At 38.4% G+C, this 24,275-nt stretch overlaps 1 protein-coding gene across 4 annotated transcripts in view; it reads right to left on the reverse strand.

Annotated features, from left to right (window-relative positions):
- Terf1 (telomeric repeat binding factor 1) overlaps positions 1-20,524 on the reverse strand; it is a 29,036-nt gene extending 8,512 nt beyond the window's left edge. The window contains exons 1-8 of one of the 4 annotated variants that reach the window (XM_035440005.1): positions 20,254-20,524; positions 17,292-17,387; positions 14,336-14,457; positions 12,458-12,544; positions 9,220-9,369; positions 7,877-7,989; positions 2,570-2,678; positions 2,259-2,475 (exon numbers count right to left, since the gene is read on the reverse strand). In XM_035440005.1, coding sequence (XP_035295896.1) covers positions 2,374-2,475; positions 2,570-2,678; positions 7,877-7,989; positions 9,220-9,369; positions 12,458-12,544; positions 14,336-14,457; positions 17,292-17,387; positions 20,254-20,488 — 1,014 coding nt within the window. In that variant the 5' untranslated portion in view covers positions 20,489-20,524 and the 3' untranslated portion in view covers positions 2,259-2,373. Of the gene's footprint in view, positions 1-468; positions 526-2,258; positions 2,476-2,569; positions 2,679-7,876; positions 7,990-9,219; positions 9,370-12,457; positions 12,545-14,335; positions 14,458-17,291; positions 17,388-20,253 lie in introns of those variants that run through there. The other 3 variants (XM_027398818.2, XM_027398820.2, XM_027398819.2) reach the window with 3 other exon arrangements.
- Positions 20,525-24,275: the final 3,751 nt, after the last annotated feature.

Raw genomic sequence — 24,275 nt, forward strand, 5'->3', positions numbered from 1 at the left:
AGATCCACTCAGCAACCTTACTGATACCTGAAATCATCTACACAGACTTTTCAGCTCTTTGGACATGTTGGATTGTCTCTCACAGCATTTATAGTAGATCAAAAAGAGTTTTTAAAAATAATTTTATAAAATTAGAATATGAGATACACATAAGAAAATGTAGCTTCTAGTCCTTTCCTAAGCTAGCAGCAAGTCTTTGTTATTATGCTAGAATACCAGAATAAGCTCACATGCTCCGTATTATTAGTCTAATAGTCTATTAGAAATTATGGAGAACATCTCTAGATTCCGTATCAAAGTCTTTATAGCTAGAAATCCAAAAACATTTCAGGGTTTTGAATATCTGTTGAGTTAAAGAGGACTCTGAGCTGTATCTAATCATACCATTTACATGCCAATCTTAACATTTAAATCTACATGAATTGCTTTCATCAATGATTTTAGGGATAAAGAAAAATGTCACTTTACCTTATTATGGATTCTGCATCCACTAAGGATTCAGTTTCTGACTGTTGGTCATTAATACTTTAAAAGAAAAAAAAATACTAAGAATATATACAAATGGAACTTTGTATAAGAGAAATACTTGGCACAGTCAAGACATACTTCAACCCACAAGAAACATCTTGGAAAGTTAACCTGGTTGGATTAAGGACTTATGGAGTTCATTAAAAGGTGGCCACCTTTTGCTTAGATGTGCTTAAGAGGTACAAATCAAACTTCCCCAAACACAAGTTAAGCATAGTTAATACTGCAACCAAGAATTTATCATGTTTTCCTTTAGAAAACTATTCCATGAAGTTTTCTTTTAACAACTTTGCTGGAGTACAATTGACACATGAAAAATACAAGTGTTTAATGTATATAACTTGATGGGTTCAAGTTTATTTTGTCTCTCTAATCTGTTTCAAATTGAACTTTTGAGGGATGTGGTGGTAGGTGGGAAGTGAGATAATGCCTTATGTAACCCAGATAAGACTCCAACTTATGCCCCTCCTGCTTTAGTGTTCCAAAAAGCTTTTATGCTTTAGCATAAAAGCCATGCACATGACATCCACTTAGCTTTAAACCAAAACCAAAACAAACAACCCCCCCAAAAAACCTTCCTTTTGCTTTCACTAAAACAGCACCCAAAACCACAGCATGACCATTTTCAATTCTATTTTTCCAATAAGTCTATTTCTCTTTCCTGAAATCTCTCTCTCTCTCTCTCTCTCTCTCTTTCTCTCTCTCAATTTCTTTTAAAGTTAGGGTCTCATATAGTCAGATTGGTTTCAAAGTTGCTATATAACCAAAAATGACCTTTAACTTCTGATACTGTTTTCACCTCCCAAGTGCTAGGGTTACAGGTATATGTTACCATTCCAGGTTTTATACTAGGCTGGGAATCAAATCCAGGGCTTTGTGCAAGATAGGCAATTACTCTACCAACTGAACCATACCCCTAGCTCCACATATAAAAAATCTTAACCAGCTGGGCATACACTCCCTTGAATCCTAACACCTGGGATTTCCATGAGTTTGAGACCAGCCTAGTTTACACAGTGAGTTCTAAACCAATCAGTGCTACATAGTGAGACCTTGTCTCAAAACAAAACAAAATTTCCCTTCAAGGTTCTGCTCAAAACTAAAACCTCTGCCTATCTTAATACCAATGTTTAAATCTTATCTATAGTTTTGTGCTATAGTTTGTTTACTGCCTATAATTCTTGTTGCCTCAATGGCTTATAAGCTTTATTAGAGAAAATAGTTATCTCCTCCAGTCTTAAACATGTAAAATATTCAATTTTCCTGTCATTTGTCTATCTTCACAATCACACTTCCAATGTCACACCTGCTTCACTTGCAGCTTGTCAATCACTGTCCTGCTACTGGCCATCTGATGCTTGATTCTTCCCAGTTTGGCTTCCAGAATGGATTTGGTATTTGCTTGACTACCAATTTCAATATTTCAATCTTATTTCTAGTTTTGACTTTCCTCTCTGTAAATAGTACTCAGTTAAATTTTCCATATGTGTCTGGTAATGAGCCAGGCACAAAGGATACCGAGCCAATTAAGATGTTCAAAATTAATCAGGGCCCTTCAACAAGGTCTGCAGTACAACCCAGTGGGTACAACATTTGCTTAGGATGTATAAAACTCTAGGCTCAATAAAATGCCTGCACGCACACATACCAAACAAGCAAACAAAAAACCTCAAAGCAAATAAACAAAACAACAACAACAACAACAACAAAAACCTTCAAAGAATTCTTAGTATTATGATAAACAGATAATTTATTTCCAAAGTTAAGGTTGATCATGGATACATGACTTGATGGCTTGTACTGTGTGGGAGCACAAACCTAACAATCAGAGAGCTAGGCAAAATTTTACACAGGTGATCTTTGAGGGAGAATATCTTTGAATGGAAAATATGACCTTATCTTGAAGAGAACATAAGGCAGCAATCCAGGAAAGGAGGAACTAAGGACCTTTTCCAAGAAAAAAAAAGATAGTACTTTAACATCAGAGAAGTCTGTTCTGTGTTGCTAGACAGTGTAAGGCAGTTAATGCTTGAGTACTCACAGAAAACAAGACAGCAAATCTGCAAAAACATCCTTCTTTCCTCATCTTCTGATTTAAAGAGTTATTTACTTCTATGTGCATGAGTGTTTTGCCTGCATATGCATGTCCTCTGTGAGACACGGTGAGAAGAGAGATCAGATTCCTTGGATCTGGAGTTACAGATAGTAGTGAGCTACCAAGTAGTTAATGAGATGCAAACCTGGGTCCTCTGCAAGAACAGCAAATGCTCTTAACTGCTGAGCCACAACTTCAGCCCTGACAAGTTCTTTTTTGTGAGTTTGACAGTCTTGCTATATAAGTAGCCTAGGCTGGCTCTGGACTCAAGAGCCTCTTACTCCAGCCTCCAAAGTGCCTATAGGTACAGGCCATCATGTTTACCTTAGAAATTTTTTCTTTCCATATCATTTCACATATAGAACACTGTTCTGACAAGCTGGATGAAGTGGTGTACACCTGTGATTCTAGCACTTGAGAGGTGAAGGTAGGTGAGTCAAAGTTCAAGGTCACCCTCTGATACATTACCACTTTTGTGCTTTGAGGTCATTAAGTAAAATAAAGGTTACTTGAATCCAAGTACCACAATAATGTAACTGTCACCTGATAACTCAGACATCTGAAATGAGGGTTGGGAAGGCTACAAATACAGCAGATATCCTGGTCAAAGTATGACTTATATTACTCAGTTGTTAAAAAAATGCAATCATGAAACTCTTAGGTAAATGGATGGAGCTAGAAAAACAATCATCCTGAGTGAGGTAATTCAGACCCAAAAAGATAAATGTCATATGTACTCACTTATATGTGGACATTAGCTGTTAAGTCATAGATAAGCAAACTACAATCCACATAGCCACAGAGGTTAAGTAGACAATAAGGGACTGGGCAAAGAGGGAAAGGTCTCCCTAGGAAATGGAAATAGAATAGTTATAGATGGTCAAGGAGAAGGGCTGGAATTGGATGATCAAACAGGGAGGGAGAAGGAAGAAGGGAAAGGGAGAGAATATGAGGAGGGAAAGCTAAAACTAAGGGCCATTTGAGGGGTCATATGGAAACCTCATACAGTAGTAGTTTCCTATTAATATATACATACATGGAGGTGATCTAAATAAAACTGTCAAATAACAGGAGAGACACTGCCCCAACTGAATATATCTTGTCACCAAATGATGCTTCCAGTACTGGGAATGGGTTACATTTAATTTAGTTGTTAGCCAAAGGAGTTCCATGGGAACTCACAAACAACCTAGGCTAATGGCGGCTTTCCACAAACTGACAATAAGGCCCTATTGCTAAAGACAACACCTCACAACTCAATGAACATGGAGAAGTCCAGATGGTGCCTACATAGAGGCTTTATCCCTACTGACTACTGTTCATGGTACTGGAGTGTACTCTGCATGCTACCAAAGAAGATAGGTAAAGACCAACCTAGCTACAAACTCTTCAATCTACAATGATGACCCAGCAAGATATACTCGTGTAATAGTGACTCAAAACTTGTAGGAGTAATCTGTCAATATCTGATGGGAATTAAGGCCTACTCCGTAAGATGGAACCCAGGCCCAGCACTGTTTGGGTGGTCAAGAACCTGAGACTTGATTGTCCAGGGAATTAGGAGAAAAACAAATATTACTTCTGCTAAAGGAATATGGCAATAGAATGACTCCTAATGATATTCTGCATTACTCATAGATCTGTATCTTGTTCAAGCATCATCAGAAGCTTCCTCCTATAGCAGCCTGGAACAAACACAGAGACCCACAGCTAGATGATACAGAGTGAAAGGCCTTACAACACCTAGACTTAAAAGGGATGTCTCCATCAAATCCCTTCCTTCAGGGCTCAGAGAACTATGTGGAAGAAAAGACAGAAAAGAGTGTTAGAGCCAGCAGGGATGGAAGACACCAAGGAAACAATGCCTTCTAGACACTACAAGGTTGGCATACATATGAAGTCCTGATGGGGGAAGTCCTTCTGTGTGTGTTTGTCTTATTGGTTGATAAATAAAGCACTGTTGGCCAATAGGAAAGCAAAATAGGTGAGGCTAGGAGTCGAGCAGGATTCTGGGAAATGTAGTAAAGACAGGAGCCGCCATGTGATCCCAGGAAGCGAGGACACAAGGCTGGCATTCTCAGTAAGATAAGTTTTTATAAAATATATAGATTAATGGTTATGGTTGATAATTAAGACAGAGCTAGCATTTAAGAAATCCTAGTATTTGGCCAGCAGCATTGTAATTAATATAAGACTCTATGTGTTATTTGGGGGCTCTAATGTGGTAGTGGAACTCAGGCAGCTGGAGGAAAGTTGTTACAAATCCAGAGAATGGCAGCATGCACAAGGCTTACAAGGGTCTGTACCAGATGGGGTCCTGGTGCTGAGATGGGAAGTGGACACATGCTCCTATCACTAACCAAGAAACTATCTCCAATTGATAACCACTTGAAAATGAAAAATTAACTTTCACTAAGGGGGGGTCTCACTGGGGAAAGAAACCATTTTTAAGGGTAGGCCCCATGCCCAGAAGTAGATGGCCAACATAAAATGAATTCAACAGTACCTTTGGAGGGTCTTTGTCTCAATGTTAAGTCAAGGTATTTTTTTCCTTTTCTGTCTTACAGGTCCTTAGTATATATATTATGGCTCCTGGTTTTGATGGGATTCCTGAGGGTGTCATTTTTTTTTTTTTTATTCAATTCATCTTATTATAGATGCCTGTTTGTTTCCTAATGAGAGATGGAAAGGATGGGGATCCAGATGGTAGGGGAGATGGGGAAAAACTGGGAGGAGTAGGGAGAAGGGAAACCACAATTAGAATATATTGTATTTTAAAAAATCTATTTTCAATTTTAAAAAAAGTATGATTCATGTCCTGTCCTGAGTTCAATTTCTAGTATTATGAGCTAAAAGTTTCAAGTTGGGAAGAAATCTAAACATTTACCCTTGCAAAAGCCAACCCTGGAACTAACCCTAAGGATGTATTTGTGTGGTACCAAGCTATATTATAACCTTGGATACAAATCATCAGAAAAGTATTTCTGAGATGGGATCCTAATTCTTGGAAAGACAGTTGGATATATGAAGTCAAGGAGAGTCAAGAGTATAGAGAAGCAGATGAGAACATGACTTTACACTCTGTACTAGGTCTGTGTCTAGACTTCTGAAATAAGTGAGTACTACACTACATAAGGAGAGAACAAAGGAAATGGACTTAGTATCTCCAAGAATTAAGTTTAGGTTTTAATTCTATAGTATAGCACTATTACACTGGGCAAGAAGGCTTACGTTACACGAATGTACTGGCTCAGGATCATTTATTTTCCAAACAAAATAAAGTATTAGAGCCAAAATGCATATTTATTTCTCAACATGGATTGTTTGACAATGACAAAGTAGAACTTTAGTGCAGCCATTGAGACATGAGGAGCAAGCCATGCTCTGATACATAGGAACAAAAAGGAGAAGATTCTAGGATGATTTAGCCTTAGTCCTAAGGGGGTACAAGGAAGTGTTTATCTAACATGCAGCCCAATCCCCACCTCTAAATAAGTAGTTAAGATTGCATCCTTGGAACTGTAAGTATTATGTGGGCTATGAAATCTATTTGTCCAGAAATTAAAAGGTTTTAAGAACCTAGCTTTGAATTAAGTGCCCAACAACAGGAAGAATTTATCAAGGTTAAACAAAGAAATCTTAGGTTGATAAATGGCTCAGTGGGTAAAAGTACCCACTCTCTAAATCTGATTCAATTCCGAGAATCCATCCTGGAAGGAAAGAACCAACTACCTGAAGTCCTCTAGCTTTTATACTTGTACTGTGGTACACATATGAATGCATACAACACAACAACAGTAATAAATACAATTAAGAAAATAAATAATTTTTATAATGGTCAAATTTTATCTTCCTCAATAGGGTTAGCTTATAAAAATGCAATATCCACCCTTGGTGTCTTGAGAGAGAGCACAGTGAGTGGATAAAGGTTACTGCTTCTTTGCTGCCAAGCTTAACTATGGAGAAATTCATTATCTGGGGCCCACATGATAGAAAGCCAACTCCCATAGGTTGTTTGTGGTGATTATATTATTTATGGTTTATTAAAGCTTGCCTGAGGATTCAGAAAGCAGAGTCAGCCATAACTAAAGAGGTCAGGCAGTGGTGGTACACACCTTTAATTCTAGAACTCAGGAGACAAGCAGATGGAGCTCTCTCAGTTCAAGACCTCTATGGCCTACATAGGATTGAAGAGTAACAAAGCTCATGCCTTTGATCCCAGCACTTGGGATCACATACCTTTAATCCCAGCACTAGGGAGGTGGGAACAAGAGTGATATTGCTGGGCAGAGAAAGGAATGAAAGGAGGAGGAGACAGGAACCAGGAGGTTTTTCCCTGAGAATTCGTGGAGACAGGATTGCCATTTCAGTTGGGTAGAGGTAAGATATACTGGCTTGGCTGCTTTGCTTTGCTGATCTTCAGCTTGAAGCTTGAACCCCAATATGTCTCTGGGTTTTCAATTTTTGTGTTATAGTTGTTCTCTGACACACACGCATACATGTATGCATGTGCACGATGTTTACCTTCCTCCCACTCCCCAGCTGGGTGTGTGGCATATTCCTAGGAATGTAGCATTTGGGTGCTGCAGGCAGGAGGACCAGATCTGTTCAAAGTGAGCCATAGTAAATGTTTGATCAAGGGTAGCCGCAGTTACACAAAAAGCTTTCCAAAAGAATAAAACAAAAAACAAACATCAAATAAACACCACCTGTTGGCTAGGGATGTAGCTCAAACAAACAAAAATCCTAAAGCAAAACCAAACGTGAAAATCCCTGAAAATAACCTAAGACTGAATACTACCTTACAACAGATAGGATTAACTAGGGTACTTCAAGCATTGAAGCCAACTGCTGGTTTTTGTTTTTTAAGTAGAGTACCATATCCTTGAAAAATAAAGAGAACAATCTTAAAATACCAGAATAACTTAGTATATACCAAAAGAAAGTAGGAACTGACCGAATAAGAGGCCAAAATGAACCAGATTTCTAATTTCAACCTCATTTCTTAAGCACACCTTCACTAAAAATAGTAAATAAATCTATATACATTCAACTGGCATTTTCTCACTACTTTGCTTAACATATAGTCCATGTAAATTATGAAATAACTCTATAGTACTCTAAATATTCAAACCATCAATTAGAGGATATAGCAATTACTCAATTATTGCTTTAATAATGGATTACTAGCATCACTTATGTTAAAGACAAAATATTCCCAAGACCTTAAAAAAATATTAAGAGTGTACAAACCTTCTTCCTTTATTCAAATTAACTTCAGTTTCTGTTTCAGTATTAGTAGCATTTTGCTTATTCTTAGAAGCAAGTGTTCCTGCTTTCTCATTTTCCACTACTTTTGTTGCTGCCTTAAGAAAAAGTTGAATAATAAGTTGCAAAACACATTTTAAATTATTTGGGATAATTTAAAATTAAAAAAATATTTCTATCAAAGTATTGTGATAAAGCTAAAATGTGCTTGAATCAATTAATATTCCTCTGAGTCTGAGGTGAGATATGAAGTCAGTCAAAAATGAATAACATATTTTCATCAAGTAAAATAGGGAAAATAAAAATGTAGAAAACTCAAGAAGGTAATAAACATGCATTATATGATATATATATACACACAGGTGTATGTATGTATGTATGTATGTATGTATGTATGTATGTATGTATGTATGATCCCTTGCTAGTGAATTTGAAATAAAAACACAGAGAAAATCAGCTAAGAATAAAATATGACTCGTTTAGAATAGAAAGATAAAGATTAATTTGTAATGACACTGATTTCTAAAAAGGAAAGAACACAGATGTGAAAGATTCTTAATACTGATTCTGTGACTATCACATGACAAGTCAGGGAACCATGGAAACAAATGGTATATGTAGAGGTCATTATGAAGCTGAATTCAAGGTACAATAAAAGTTTTAATATTGTGAACATTTTCAACCTCTTCCTTTGTATATGCTCATGTTGCTTAAAATATTTCATTTCTTCCATTAAAATGTAAATATACCTCAAAAAAAAAAGTTGAATATGGAGGGGAAGGAGATAAAAAGACTACATTTAGGCCTTTTAACCAAGGAACACATCATCTTCTTTGACAGCTGTAGCAGAAGTATCTGTTCATAGGCTAACAGAAGTCACCAAATTATTTTCACGATTCTGACAATGCTGGCACTACCTTAGTTATTGCTTGGGTTATAAGCATTATGGGAGAGTTTTTTTTTTTTTTTTTTCTCTTATAAATATAGTCAATAGAGAGAATTTTTTCTAGGCAATTTTAAACAAAATGTTAGTGGCTGGAGACATGCCTTAGCAGTTAAGACCTTTTCTGGCCGAGAATGAGTTCAGTTCCCAGTACCTGAAGTGGGTGGCTCACAGCTGCTCCAGGGAATGTGATGCCCTCTTCTGGCCTCTGCTGGCACACATATACATGTGTCCATATTCATGTACATATCTAAATATTCTGAAGTACAATTACCTTAAATCAAGGAAAATATTTCACTTTAATCACCCATTAACTTAAGATTTGGGTTAGATTTTAAGAATTTCTCTTTCATCATAACATTTTCTCTCTCCTTGAGATGTGTACCTTCATCAGAAAAGTTGATGATTTTTCATTTAGCACACAATCCACATAACTCTTTATTTTCTCCATCATGAAGTTATAGCTGAAGTGTTGAAAAAAGGAGTGGTATGGATCTTTTTGAGAGATTATCCTGAGTAACTTCCTTCCTAAAGACTAAAGAAAAAAAAGAAATGTATTAATATAAAACAAATTCCAAATAAATATTTGATTGAAAAACAATTATTTTGTAAATATAAACTCAAAGAGATACAAGTAAGAGTTATAATTCTGCTTTAAAAGACCTTTTCTTCCTTTTCAATGCCCCTACATTTCTGAATGTTGTGTTTCAGACACATATGAGGAAACAAATTATAAACTTAACTGTCTACTACCCAGTTTAAAAACAAAACTATGGTTAAATCTGTTTAATTCCATAATCTGATTGCATCCTATATTTTGTCCTCACCTATAACATTACCCAAAACTCAGAATTTACTATCTTTACCAAGTCCTTGGGGCTGAAGTGTGCATAGCTTGTCAGCAGCAGAGTGCTTGTCTAGTCTAAGCAATAACTCAGGCTCCATTCTCAGTACTGCCACTTCCTCCCAAGTAAATCTCTTTACATTTGTACAACATATTTATATGTCTATAAATAACAGATAGTATTATTTACCAGTTTTGATTTTATTTATATATTTTTGTGTGTATATGTGATGCATGTGCAGGTGTGCTTATCTGTGACTGCATCAATGTCAGTATTTCTCTATTGTTCTCCATCTGATATGTGTAAACAGGTTATCTCACTGAACCTGGTCCTCACTGGTGGCTAGATTGGCTAGCTACTAAGCCCCAGTGATCCTCTAGTCTCTGTATCCCAACAGTGAAACTACAGGTACCTGCCACCATGTCTGGCTTTTTATGTGGGTGTTGGGAATCTGAGTGCAGGTCTTCATACTTTTGCATAGCAAGCAATTTACTTCATTGCAGCATCCCTGAAGTCCTGTGGCTTTAATCTTATACACATAGTATCATTTGTAAAAGTGTGATTTTCCTGAAACTTGCTATATTTCCCTTAATTCTATGTTCCTAGCAATTACTTATGCTAAGTGTACAGGAAAAATTATTTGTACCACTGTCTAGAATATTGATCAATCACTATTTGTTCATTTATTTGCTTGAAGAATTTAGGTTATTTGCTATTATTGCAATGCTCAAACATTTTCTCTTAATCCTTTTGTGCTCAGTGCTATAGAACTTGAAAAAATTGTAGGCTTGATCCTAGACTAATTGTGTCAGTAAGATCTGGGTTTTTTCCTGTTGTCTTTAAAGCTTCATGGCTTTTAGAATACAGAGAAAATGTAAGTTATTCTAAGATATTTATCTAGAAGTAGAACTCACTGGAATGTGTGCTTGCATATTTTGCCTTGACTCTATAAAGCACCGATATGTACTTCAGAGGGAAGATATGCAGGCATTTAAGCACTGGGCCAATTGTTGGTGTTTCAATCAATGAAAAGTGCTGCCAGTCTGAGAGTATGGGAAATAGTTCAATGAGTCAGTTGGCAATGTCTCACTGATCATGCCAACACTAGGGAAGTTGAATACTTCTCCTAAGTGCTTTATATGCATTAGCTGTATGTTTTCCTCTTATGAGACAGAAATTGAGTAGAGTTTTCAATAATCTAGTAATACTAAGAAGGAAATACATGGAAGGAAATCTAAAAAAATCATCAGGCTTTCTGCTGAAATTTCTGGGGTGTTATATCCTAGGAGAGGGGTCAAATCAGATAATGTCTTACCTATAACCTACTCAATTAGGCTATGTCAGTCATTAATTATGCTGATTAGCTCCTCAACTCTATCTACAATCTATCTACGAGGACATCAAATGGCATTCTGCCTTTAGCAGTTTTCAGGCAAATTAAACCCAGTGTGATATTACTATTTATTTGTAACACGAACTGAAATGAAAACCACAGGTAAGGTCTATAGAGCAACTGCATTAACTACTTTGGAAAACTATAGACAGCACCTACAAAAACTGAATGAATGTTACTTGATAAGTAAAGAACAAATAAGTACAAGTGAGAGAGCATGTCTAGCTATTACTCAGGAATTTTACTACTAAAAGTGCATAGGTCTGCTCCACAAGACATATTAAAGTACTTTTCAGCAAAGAACAAAATAACTTAAATGTCCAGCACAGGAAAGATAAATTGCTACCTACTCATACAACAACAAAACGAAAGGAACAAAACTATTATAACCACAACCTTATATATGTTCCATTATAAAACAGATTTTTAATGGGAGAAGGATGGGTAGTAGTTATTGCTGGGGAAGACCTCCTCAAATGACCAGAATTGGATGAGGTTCTAGGTTCTTATTTAAGGTAGTCTCAAGATCTCTCTCTCACCACACACCTACACCCACATCCATGAGCTTGAGTGCAGGATTACAGGTATGTGCTATACCATGCCTGGAAGATCTTTCTTTTTGATGGTGCCAAGAACCAAATCTAGAACTTGTACATGTTAGGCAAATGCTATAGTCCTACTATAGAGCTACATTCATAGCTAGCTAGTTTCCTGATGTAGGGGCTCCTCACACAAGTGTGTTCTTTGATACAAACATATCAAAGTTAAATACCTAGAACAAATTATTTTCTTTTAGAGGTATAGATGCTCAATAAAAAATTTGCTAAAAATGTAAGATTATCTTTTCTTTCTTTGGAGATATTTAATTTACCCCAACACCACTGTTTTTAATATTTTAACAACAGAGGCCTAATGACTATATTAATATATACAAACTTCAAATGATCATATAACAAATTACAGTTGGATGCAGTAATCCCATCTCAAAAAAAGGAAGAGAAGGGAAAGAAAAAGGGAAATCAAAGTATAGAAAAGTGGGGAAAGAAAATGAGGTGGGGGGTTCTAGAAAAATAAGCAAGTTATTCTGCCTTTCTACATTTATGCTGCCTAATGTGGCAACCACCAAACCCCCATATAGCTTCTGAACTCTTGAAATGTGTATATAAGTACTATAAGTATATAAGTATGTGTGTATAAGTACTATAAGTACTTGATATAAAAAAGGGTAACTGAAATACTAAATTTTTGTATTGATTAATGTTAGAATTATTTAATATATTGAGTTAAGTGAAGCATTCCTTTTCTCCTTCAATTTTCTTTCCATTTTCCTCACCCCATATAAAGAGTTGTAAAATGAATTCTATTGTTTTAATATAAATAATTACCGTGTGAGATTCCGGATCACAAAATATTCTTTCAAACACTTCTTCTGCTTCCTTAAAGCTGCCACTTTCCATACAAACAGCCACAGCCTTAAAGATGACAGATACAAACCTTAAGTTGCTTTTGAAGATGTCAAGCCATTATCTGACTAAGTGCATAGTTAATTCTGAACAGCAGTTTATCAATAATAAAATAATTATGGCTTGGGGCTGGAGATATGGCTCAGGGGTTAAGAGCACTGACTGTTCTTCCAGAGGTTATGAGTTCAATTCCCAGCAACCACACATGGTGGATCACAACCATCCTTAATGTGATCTGGTGCCCTCTTCTGGCACACGCTGTATACATGATAAATAGATAAATAAATCTTAAAAAAAAAAAAAAAAAGAATCTTATTTAAAAGAAACAAAATTATGGCTTAAAAAGTTGAAAAATTCTTGCTAGTCCTGTACACATTTACAATGGTATGTTCAGTATCTCTAAGCAGTAATTAATAAATAGATTAAAAGTGAATTTATTATCTGAAAAGACTACTGATCTCACTGCTCATTCCCACATGCTCTAACTGGTGGAGACCATACAGCTACCTCATAGAACTGTTATGTGAAGCGCATACAACAGTGTGGCAAAGAGACCATACACCAAATGGTACTGTCACCTCAACTGTCTAGTAGTGTAGTAAATAGTCAGCTTTCTTTAGAGTCCCAATGACTGTGAAAACACAAAAATCTCCTTTGTCTCAGTTGAATTCTTACAAGAAGCAGGCGTTTTTCTACCTGATGTTTTATCTCCAGGTCCTAATTTCATTGACAATCACACTAAGAAGGAAACCATCTTGGGTTCTCTTGTTCAACTTAAGAAAAAGAAATCTGTAAAACTTATAAAGCTAAGGAAAAACTTATTGAACTAAGGAAGTATTGCTTAAGCTGCAGGTAGATGTTTGACTTTTCTGGCTTCTTATTCTTAAGCAGTCTACTATAATTCAAGTCTTAGCATGGTTAAAATTTGCACACTCTGGCTCACAAAAGTCCACACATGGCATATGTGAGGCCCCGGGCTCTCCTCCGAGCCAGAAGTGACACCCTATGATAAACAAGCAAACCAAAGCACCTGCTACTTTTCCCCTAAATTTATAGTCCTTAGGTTAAAAAAAAGGAGAGCATGAATCCCTAGTTTTAAAGTTTGTTTGGTAATCTTTAAATAGCTACAGTGCTTCCTGCAACATACACCTAAATATGAAACATTAAGTTCTGGGCCTTGTGCTCATGTGAAGACTAAAGGCAAGGGTCAATGTTCTAAATGAAAAGATTAAGATTTTCATATAGAAAAAAAAAAAAAGATTTTCATATAGCACAACTTCTGACAGGTTATTCTGGATGTTATGTTTTCACATTTGTGATAGTTAATATTCACTCTCAAATTTATTGGACTTCGAAGCGTATTTCCAGAATGGACTAACTGAGAAGACCTGTCCTGAACATGGGCAGCACTATTCCATGGGCGATGGTTATGTTATGGGCTGAGTAAAAAGAAGTAAGCAAACACCAGCATTCCTCTTTCTCTGCTTCCTGACTGTGGACATAAGATGACAAACCACTTCATATTCCTATGCTATGCCTCCCCCAATATGCACTGTATCTTCTTAAATCATAAGTTTCTTCTCTGACATGTACAGGTGCCTGCAAAGACCAGACAGGGAACTGGAGTTACAGGTGGCTGTACACTCTTAATGTGGGTGGGGAAGTGAACTGCTTTTAACCACTGAGCCATCTCTATAGCCTCTCCTTACTGTGCTTCCTGTTAGGTATTTTGTTTCACCAATGAGAAAAGTATTGATACAATATTCTAGCAAAACAACAAGCACAAAATAATACTCATACCTGAATTTTAATTAAATCCCGTATTTCTTTATTAAGTTTGTCATGTTCCTTTTCAATTGAATCCCAAATCATCAGGGCTGATTCCAAAGGGGTAATACGTTCATCACTTTCAAACTGTGCATCTTTTAAAACAGAAAAGTAAATTAACTGGAAGTAGAACCTTAAAAACTTCATTCTTTTTTCAAACTTTCAACTATATACTACATGCAGGGAGTTTTCACACAGAACAGTTTTGGGAAACAACTTTCCTAAGTTAATTTGTACATACATACATACATACACACACACACACACACACACACACACACACACACACACACACACAAGAAAAATAAAACCACTGATCATAAAAATCAGAAACTCTTTATGTCTTTATTTTCTTATGACAAGGTCTTGCCATGTTCTTTCTGTTTTGATCTCCAGAGTGCTGGGAACACAGGTATGTACCACCACGCCTGGCTACCATTTTAAGCATCATGAAGGTAAAAATGCTTATTGGATCACACGTCTATTTTTTAAATTTTGGGGGCAGCCCCATATATATATGGGGGCTATATTCCTCTAAAGTTCTAGTTTCATGGCTGTTTTTGTTCATTTCAACTCAACTATACAATAAATGAATATATTCACGAGAATTTTAAAACTGGGAATAACTTCATACACTAAATATTACACCCATATTAGCAGTTTCAAAGATTTTAATTTTCTGTTGGCCTCTTTTGGCATTGCCAATTTATCAGATTTAAAAAAAATTATTAATTTATAATCCAAGTTGTGCTGAGTACTTAAGATACAAACACAAAGAAGAAACCACCATGCATGGGGACTCAAGTCTATAATCCCAGCACTTCTGAGGCTGAGGCAGGAACATCACTCACAATTCAAGCCTAGCCTGGGTGAGACCTTGTTTCAAAACAAAACAAAAAAATAAAAACAATTCCTGTCCACGTGTACTTCCATATCCATAAATGATGCAATGTGGACAAGCCAATGTAACTGGTACTTTCTTAGAAGTACATTACTATGCCAGTGGCTCTCTATGTTTGCTCTACTTCAGAATCATTCAGAAATATTCAATGGATGACTAGGTACATCTGGAAATTGTTTAAGCTCTAGAATATAACCTAGGGATACAGTTCAGTAGAACACTTACTCCGCATACATGAAGCCAAATGCTGTAAGAAGAAATAACAAAAAAAGGATAATGAGAAATAACAAAGAAATACAGACAGGATAAAGAGAACATTTGGGAAAGCTGAGATGGAGTATAAGGCAGAGGGATACAAAAGATATTCTTACTAATAATGAAAGCTTATTAAGCAACTCTCATTGTTCTCTGAAGTAGTACTAGAAACCTGGGAGAGGTCACACAGTTAAAAGTAGGAGAGCAGATACCAGGACCCTTACAGACCACTTACTATGTGTCTCAAAGAACAGGTCATCTCAGCAGATGGCATGACCCTGTACCCAAAAGACCCTAATAAGTCTACCACAAAACACTTGGACTTGATAAACCCTTCTAGCGAAGTAGCAAAACATAAAATCAAAATGCAAAATTCAATAGCTTTCCTTTATACCAATAATAAGTTTGTTAAAAAAGACACCAGAAAAAGAAAATCTTGATCACAATAAAATAAAGTACCTAGGATTAAACCTAACCTGGGAGGTAAATGATGTGTACAATGAAAAATTGAAGATACTTACTAATGAAGCTGAAGACACTAAAGATGAAAAAACCTCCCATACTCATGGATTGACAGAATATTGTAAAAAATAGCTATCATTATGGAAGTGATCAACAGATTCAATGTAATCCATAAAAATTCCACTTACATTTTTCATAGAACTGGGGAAAAAACCCTAAATTTCAAGAAGAAGAACAGAAAACCCCAATACGAAGCACAGTGGGCAAAGCAATAGGGATCACATAAACACCTTCCCTCTAACTAGGAAAACCATGTTGCAAAGGACAAGGAGTAGACATGAAAGCAATAACAATGAGGCAAACCAAAATTGTTAAGAGGGTCTCCTTGGAAGTGAGCTGCTAATTTGTACCTGTTTCCTGTTTTCTATCCTGGGCTTACTTTGGATGGGGTTTTGAAGATGTGGTAGAACAGGCAGTATTTTACAGGGAAAAGGGAAATAAGAAAAGCTTCTGATGGGTTCCTTGACATCAGGTTGGTAGACTAGAAACTACAGAAACTAGAGAAAGTACATGCCTGGCTTTTCCTCACAGTGTTTCTATTGTGGTGTAGGAGGCCTGGAAATTCCTAATCTTAGATCTTACACACCTGTAAGTCCCCGTGCTCAGGAGCTGTGGCAGGAGGACTATGAATTTCCGGGCATCTGGGGTACATAAAAGAAGTCCTTTGAAATGAGAAAATCCTGCTATAAACATTTTTTCCTCTTGAGATATCTTATTTTACAGCTCTGTGGGGCTGGAGACAGAAGCCAATATGGCAGCCACTACCTACTTATAAGCACTGAGCAGTTAAAATTCAACTAAAATAAACCATGAAAATAAAGGAGACAGATTACAATTACAAATTGTGTTTTCTTGTACAAGGATAGACATAAAGTTTAAATAGCTGCCAGTAAACAGTGTATGTATGGTAGCTGTCATCACTAAGTTATATAAGAAATCTCCAGGTATCTATGAAATGTAGTCCTCCCACTATAACATCTGAATCATCTATCTGGGAGTGAAACTCATGGTGAAGTAGAATGGCTCTATTGTTTTAAGAAGCCCTTTAAATAATATGAACCAGGCCAAAGTTTGAGAGTCACTGTTCTAGAAAGATAAAACTGTATTTCTTTATTTGCTTTAGATATGCTTATATGTATGCCAGATGCAGGTTGGCAAATGTTCTCTCCCCCGGAAAATATAGTGTCACCAGTTTCTTATATTTAAACATAAGTTAAAAGATTTCTATATAAAATAAAAATTTGTATTTACCAAGAGATTTTCCTGCTGCAATTCTTGTCAAAAACTGACAAATATATACAGTTCTCAATTGATAAGCTGTAAGACTGGGTAGTCCATGAATAATAGCTAAAAGAGAAAAGAAAAGACTTTTATTAAAATATTATCACAACTTAATAGCCACAATACAGTGTTAAGTATTAGATTACAAAGACTTGGGATGGCTATTCTTGGTTCTCAACTTGACTACATTTGGGATTAACTAAAACCAAAAAAAAAAAAAAAAAAAAAAAAAAAAAGGGCTGGACACACCTATGAGTGATTTTTTTCTGCTTAATTGGACCATCTGAAGTGGGAAGAGCCACTTCTAACCAGAATTTAGGTGGGAAGACAAACCTTTGATCTAGATCTAGATCTAGATCTTTTGAGGTGGGAAGACCCACCTCTAATATGGGCCACATGTTTTGCTGGAAGCCTATATAAAGGACATGGAAGAAAGAAGCTCTTTTTGCCAGTTTTCTCTCACCATCAATAAACATTCCTTCACTGACATCAGGGCCTACTTCTTTGGGATTCTGACATATACTGAAGACCAGCTGAGACACCACGCCTCATGGACTTAATTACTGGGTTCTTGGACTCCATACATAGACAGCCATTATTGGATTAGCTGGACTACAGCCTGTAAATCATCCTAATAAATCCTTTTCTATGTATAGATTCATTCTATAACTTCTGTTACTCTAGAGAACCTTGACTAATATAACACTCAACAAAACTGATCATAAACTTGGAACTACAGAGTCTAATTATTCAGTTTTTTAAAATCAGAAAAGTTTTGTTCTTATACAATGTAACTCAATTGTGAAATACTTAAAATTGCTTTTACAAGCAGTACCAAAGATTTACATCTAAATTATAAAGTGTATCAAACTACTACTTTGAAATTTATACTATGAAATTTTTATTATTATAGGAAATATTATACATATGTCAAGGTTTCCATTGAGTTTGCTTAATTCATAAAGATTGACTTTTTTATTTTTTCGGTTTTTCAAGACAGGGTTTCTCTGTATTCTTATGTTTTGGAGCCTGACCAGGCTGGCCTCGAACTCAAAGAGATCCAACTGCCTCTGCCTCCTCAGTGCTGGTATTAAAGGCGTGCGCCACCAACGCCCAGCACAGATGGATTTTTAAAACACTTATTTCCCAAATATTTGAATACTCACAAAGATGCACTTGGCAGTGAATATATATACTGGTAAACCAACCATATTCCTGGATCTCTTTCACATACACAGGCCAGAGGATAAACGTGGGTCTCATTTTGGAGGCACTATCAAACTCTTCTTTTTTTTTAAGCATTTAAACAACAGATCTATTTTTATTTTATTTGTATGGGTATTTTGCCTGCATGTCTGTCTGTGTAACATGTGTATACAGTGCATGCTGAGGCCAGAAAAGAGCATTAGATACCCCGGAACTGGAATTATAGACACTATGTGAGTGCTATGTGAGCGCTGAGAATCAAGCCCAGGTTTTCTGGAAGAGTAAAGTGTTCTTAACTGCTGAGCCAGCCCTCCTCACTCACCTTCTCCCTTTTAAGACAAGGCCTTCCATTGGCCTGAAGCCTACCAAAGTAGGCTAGGCTGGCTGGCCATCGAACCTTGTCTTCCCAGTGCTACAAATACAAGTATGTTAAGTTTTTGTATGGGTTCTGGGGATCAAACTAAGATCCCTGGCTTGCAAGACAAGCATTTACAATCTCCCTAGGCATCCTCCCAAGTTCTTAAATTTTTCTATAGTCATCTGCTATAGTTTGAATCTAGAGTGCTTCCTTCTCAAGGCTGGAGCCACACACTTTCTAGAGAGACTGTAGAACTTTAACACATAGAGTCTTGTGCAGATTTTAGGTCACTGAGGGTGTCTTTTTAAAGGGGCTACAGGACCTTTATTCCTATCTCTCTTATACCCTGGCATCAAACAGTTTTTCTCCTTTGTAGCTGCCACCTTTGAAATCAGTGGGATGGCTCCCGGATACACTGCTCTTAACAGGGGTAGTTGAGATTATGCCTCATGTTTGAAAAATTGCCAGTGTAGCTCTTCTGCTCACTAGGAGGTGGGCGTCACCATGAGCGGATTCTTCACAGTTCCAGGCACAGAAACATTCAGAACAGTGCAAGATATACCTCTTCTTTCTATGGGCCGATTAAGTCTGATATATGTTACAATGACACAAAACTAGCATACTCCATATGTATTAACAGGAGTTCACCGTGATGTTTCCAACTCTTATCTATCACCACAGAGTAATCGTAGCCTACTCTCAACAGAAGTATACTGAAGTGACTTCATTCCAGGATTTAATTTTCTACTTAAAGTCACTTACCCATGCCTTGGCTCCAGCTTTACCTGTGAGGAAACTTGACTAAACTGTAACGTGACACAAGGATCGGGAGCACCCCTCGTAACCTATTAGCTCCTCAGATTAACCAATTCACTTCTCTATAAATAACTGGAGTATTATTATGCTGAGATGCAGTCTGTCAAGAAGGCTTGATGAGAATTTAGGATTAAATACTACATTTATACAATGAATATACACGGTCTTAGGAACGTTATCATCTGGCCGAGTTTGGCTTCATCACCACTGCCAGACTGTCCAGGGGACTTGCAAATTAACATAATGCTAACTGACAAACGGGTTTTGAGCTGACGACCCAGACTGCTGAACACCTCTAAAGGAACACCTAGATGGTAGGAGGCAGCGGCAACTGGACTGGCTACCATTTTCAACATGTTAATCTATTCTGTTCTTCTATCAAGCCCGAAAGGCACACTGAATGGGGGAGGGGTCCCAGCTAACAGGAGGCAGCTGGGTTGGCGCGGCCGGGGTGATGAGGCAGCCTCGCGCCGGTGAACGCGCCCCAGGTGTGCGGGAAGCAGGCCTCGGCCCGCGGGGCAGCCCCCTCGGCCGTGCGCGGCCCGCACTCACCTTCCGCGCTATCTCGAGTCCGGCGGAAGTCCTCGGAGCGGCCGTCGCGGAAGGCTCGGCACAAAGAGAGGCAGAGGAAGTCGAGCATCCAGCCGGCAGCCACGGCCTCCGCCTCGGCCACCAGCTCCGCGTCGTCTCCTGGCGGCTCCTTCATCTCCTCCTCTGGAGAATCCGCATCCTTCCGGTTCGCACAAGCCCGCGAGTTCCGGGCCTCTGAGGCGACAGCCGCCGCCATGTTTAACCGAACGCGCGCGCAGTGCCGAACGCTGGCGCCGGGCGCCGATTGGCTCGCGTGTGGCGTGGAAGCCAGCCAATCGTACCGCTGGGATGGACTAGTGGCTCGAGCTTAGCTTCCCATTGGCTGGGACTTGCCAAATTGCCTGCCAGTCTGAGGCAGGGCTTTCCGGACGGTGTATCTCCTGCGGGTATGGGCTAGGATTAAACAAAAACAAAACAAAACAAAATATTTAAAAAAAAAATGCAATCTGCACTGGAAACCACAAAGTTGGTTTGAATGGAGCCTTTTTTTTTTTGCCAGCAGTTTCTGACTGCATGGTGCTGCGCGTCCGTAATCCCAGAAGCTTTCGGGAGGTGGAGGCGGGAAGATTAGGAATTCAGGGTTGTCAACTACAGAGTCCAGGTCAGCCTGGGGCACAAGGAAAAGAAAAAGGGCGCGCGCGGAGGAGGGGGGGGGGTACTTAGAACTTGCCATCATTTTTCCAAACGTAAACACGAGTACTTGTTTAACCCGGTTCCAGCGTGATCTCACAGAGTGTTCTTTCCACCCCAAAGGCTCATCTTATCGAAATCTGGGGCTTATTAAATTACATTGCTGGGCTCTGTTTTCCAGTTTTCTGGAGTTCTGGCTGGGGTCGGAGTGAAATGTTACAAGTCTAGTGAGCCCCCACTGATGCTCAGGCTGCTAGTCTGAGGACCACATTTGGAAGACTGCGGCTGTACAGTGTCCGCATTAACTGTGTTTCCATCAGATTCTGGAACTAGAATACATCTTGTGTGATATTAAGTGAATGTCCTTCGTAATTATTGCTATTACTGTACTATTGAGCGACACCGTAGGTCCCTGAATGTTTATCTTAGTTTGGGTAAGTGGGCGATCTGGTTATTTTTCTCTTTAACTGTAAGTATAGCAGAGTGTTCACTTTGTGATTTGTGCACTGCCAGGTGCCAAGGAAGTCTGGGACAAGTCTCAGGCAGTACCTGTGGCTCCTCCCAGCATTTGTCACCCTGTCTCCTTACCCTAAACTAAACCTTTCTTTCCCTAGCTTCTGATTGTATTTTGGCTACTTGAGAACTGTAAGCATTGCAACTCAGATAGAAAGGTAACCTGGCTGTGGGGAGCCAAGCAATACCACAAAGTCATTGCAAGCTTAGTAGCTTTACAGCCCTGCTCCAGCGAAAGGTTTCCCAAATGCAAGATAGACAATTTCCCCACCAAGTCGTTAGATCTGTGATTGGTGGGATTTCAAGCCCTGATCCTGGGGCCAAGTCAGGGTCAGTGTGTTTTTCCTTGGCCCTTTCGCCCTACAAGAACTGCTTCTAGCTACATGTTAACTCGTTGTCCCTTTCTGTTAGGGAAGAGCAAATGTGCTCCTAAGTTGTGCTGCCTCAAAGGGTGGGTCAGGTGGGAGCAAAAGTGAATTCAAAAGCCTTTCTTTACAAAGAATTACTCATATGATATCTAACACTGGGTTGGGAATGAAAAAGCAGAGGAAGCCTTTGTAGGGTAAAAGGGCTAGCCAAAGAAACACACCCTGAGCCAATTCACTGGCCCTAAAACCAGAGCCAAAGAGTTAAAGGGCCAGTAAAAGAAACAGTGAAAGAAGCATACACTGGTCCTGAAACCAGAGCCAAACTGACCAACTCAACACAAAAACCAACCAATCCCTAAGCAGGAAATCCAGCCAATCTCTGAGCTTGTCCAACCTCAGGGATTGAAATCCAACCAATTACCACCCTGAAAATCCTCACCTCACCTCGAAAAGATCCCTCCCCTACGAAGCCCTATGTAAGCCCTGTACCTGTTCAGTTGGGAGCTGCCCTGTTCTACCCTGGCAGCCACCCTCCTGGATTCTTCCCTTCCAATAAATCTCTTGAATGGGGTTTAGGTGAGGCCTTCTTTTTCTGGAATGGAGTGGAACAGAGACTTAACAACTTTTGCCAGAGCCAGAGCAGAACATAACTGTAACAATTTCACTGGGGAAACCCTCCCAGCCTGAGGAGTTGTTACATTGAGGAAAACTTTCCTTGGAGTAGGGTTGTTAGTTTCTATTCTTATGCTGACTTTATGGTATTCCTTAGCTCTCAATTGCAAGGATGCCTTTATGTTCTAGCTGCAATAATTACAGCCTTTGTTAATGAAGAACATAGATTTCTCCTACCCAGGGAATAGGGATAGTTTACTCTTAGCCAAATATGAGTGTCATTGCCTGAACACAGATTCAGGTTGCCCCTAATTGAAGATGGAGTTTCTGTCCTGCATGGTTCTGCAGCCCTTTAGTCCCAAATGGATACACAGAAGCTTAGGCTTCTTATTGGCTAGCTCTCACTTAATTATTAACCCATTTCTATAAAACTATGTATTGCCACCAGGCTGTGGCTTACTCGTAATGCTCTGGTATGTTACTCCTTTGGTGGTTACCTGGTATGTCCCTGGCAGCTCCTCTCTGCCTTCCTCTTCCCAGCATTCTCCTAGTCTGGTAGCCCCTCCTGTACTTCCTTCCTGGCTACTGGCCACTTAACATTTATTCATCAACCAATAAGAGAAACATATATTCACAGCATACAGAAGGACCTCCCCCATCACCTAATGTCATGCTCTACTGTGTGGAAGTGATGATGTGAACTATTATGGTCAAAGAACAAAAGGACACCCCATTTACCAATCATTGGAGAAAACATCCAGTAGATGGGTGTCAGAACACACACAGTCCAGAAACAGTCCTGTGAGGAGGATTCTGAGTGCTTGTGAGAATGCTCCAAGAACACAAGAGTCTTGTGACCTCACCTTTTTCAAATCATGGAACTTTCTTGAAATGTGTCATTGTGCTCCTCCCAGGTGTAGCTGATAGGACCAAGTTTACTTCAGATCACTCATTATTGCTTGCTGCTGCTACTCAAGTAAATGTTTAAACTATCTTTTATCTGCCTCTTTGGGAAAACGTGTTTTGACAGATGTGGCTTGTCCTTGTGATTGTATTCAGTTTAGACTCATGAGAACTTTACTCCTGTGACCTTTCTAAACCCTTAAAGTATAAATTGTCTGAGGCAGTGAGGAAAGTTGGCTATTGCATGAGACTTTAGTCCACCTCATTTATCGGCTCCATTCTACCAGGTCCCACTACCTCCGATGGGTTACAGCAAAGAGAAATAACTCGGGTGTTTAGGTGCTTTGTAAATGTTGCTTTTAGCTTTGGGTTTGGTGGGAACTAGTGGCCTGCCGAGAATACATTTCAAAGATCGTAGTTAATAGTCAAAAGAAATATTAAGTCAAATACAGAGGTAATGACTAATAAGTCATTGTTAAGGGGATTAATATTAGCCCATAATTTAGACCTGTAACATTTTAATTCTCCACAAATTGGGAATTCAAAACAGTTAATCCATCTGAAGCATCTTCAACACAGGTATGGCTGTTTTGGGATTGTCAGGCCATACAGCATCAATGGTAGATATATTGTTTTCTGAAAAATTTTAGAAAATTGAACTGTGGTAAATGTAAAACAGCTAAGTAAAATCTTTCAGGGGTGTCGAGGGAGGAAGTTGGGGGCAAGCCAAGGGACTAGTGCTTTCCAGACTTCCTTTTATTGAAAATAGATTCTTTTCTCACATAATATATCCTGATTATGATTTCCTCCCCCTATTCCTTCCAGTCCCTCCCTATAACCCCTTCCATCCAGCTCCACTCCCATTATGTCTTCCATTACAAAACAGATTTTAAGGAATAAAATGTAATAAGACAAAAACTATCACATTGGAGTTAGAGAAGACACACAGACAGAAGG

This window comes from Cricetulus griseus, chromosome 2 (assembly GCF_003668045.3).
Source record: "Cricetulus griseus strain 17A/GY chromosome 2, alternate assembly CriGri-PICRH-1.0, whole genome shotgun sequence".
Taxonomy (NCBI): Eukaryota; Metazoa; Chordata; class Mammalia; order Rodentia; family Cricetidae; genus Cricetulus; species Cricetulus griseus.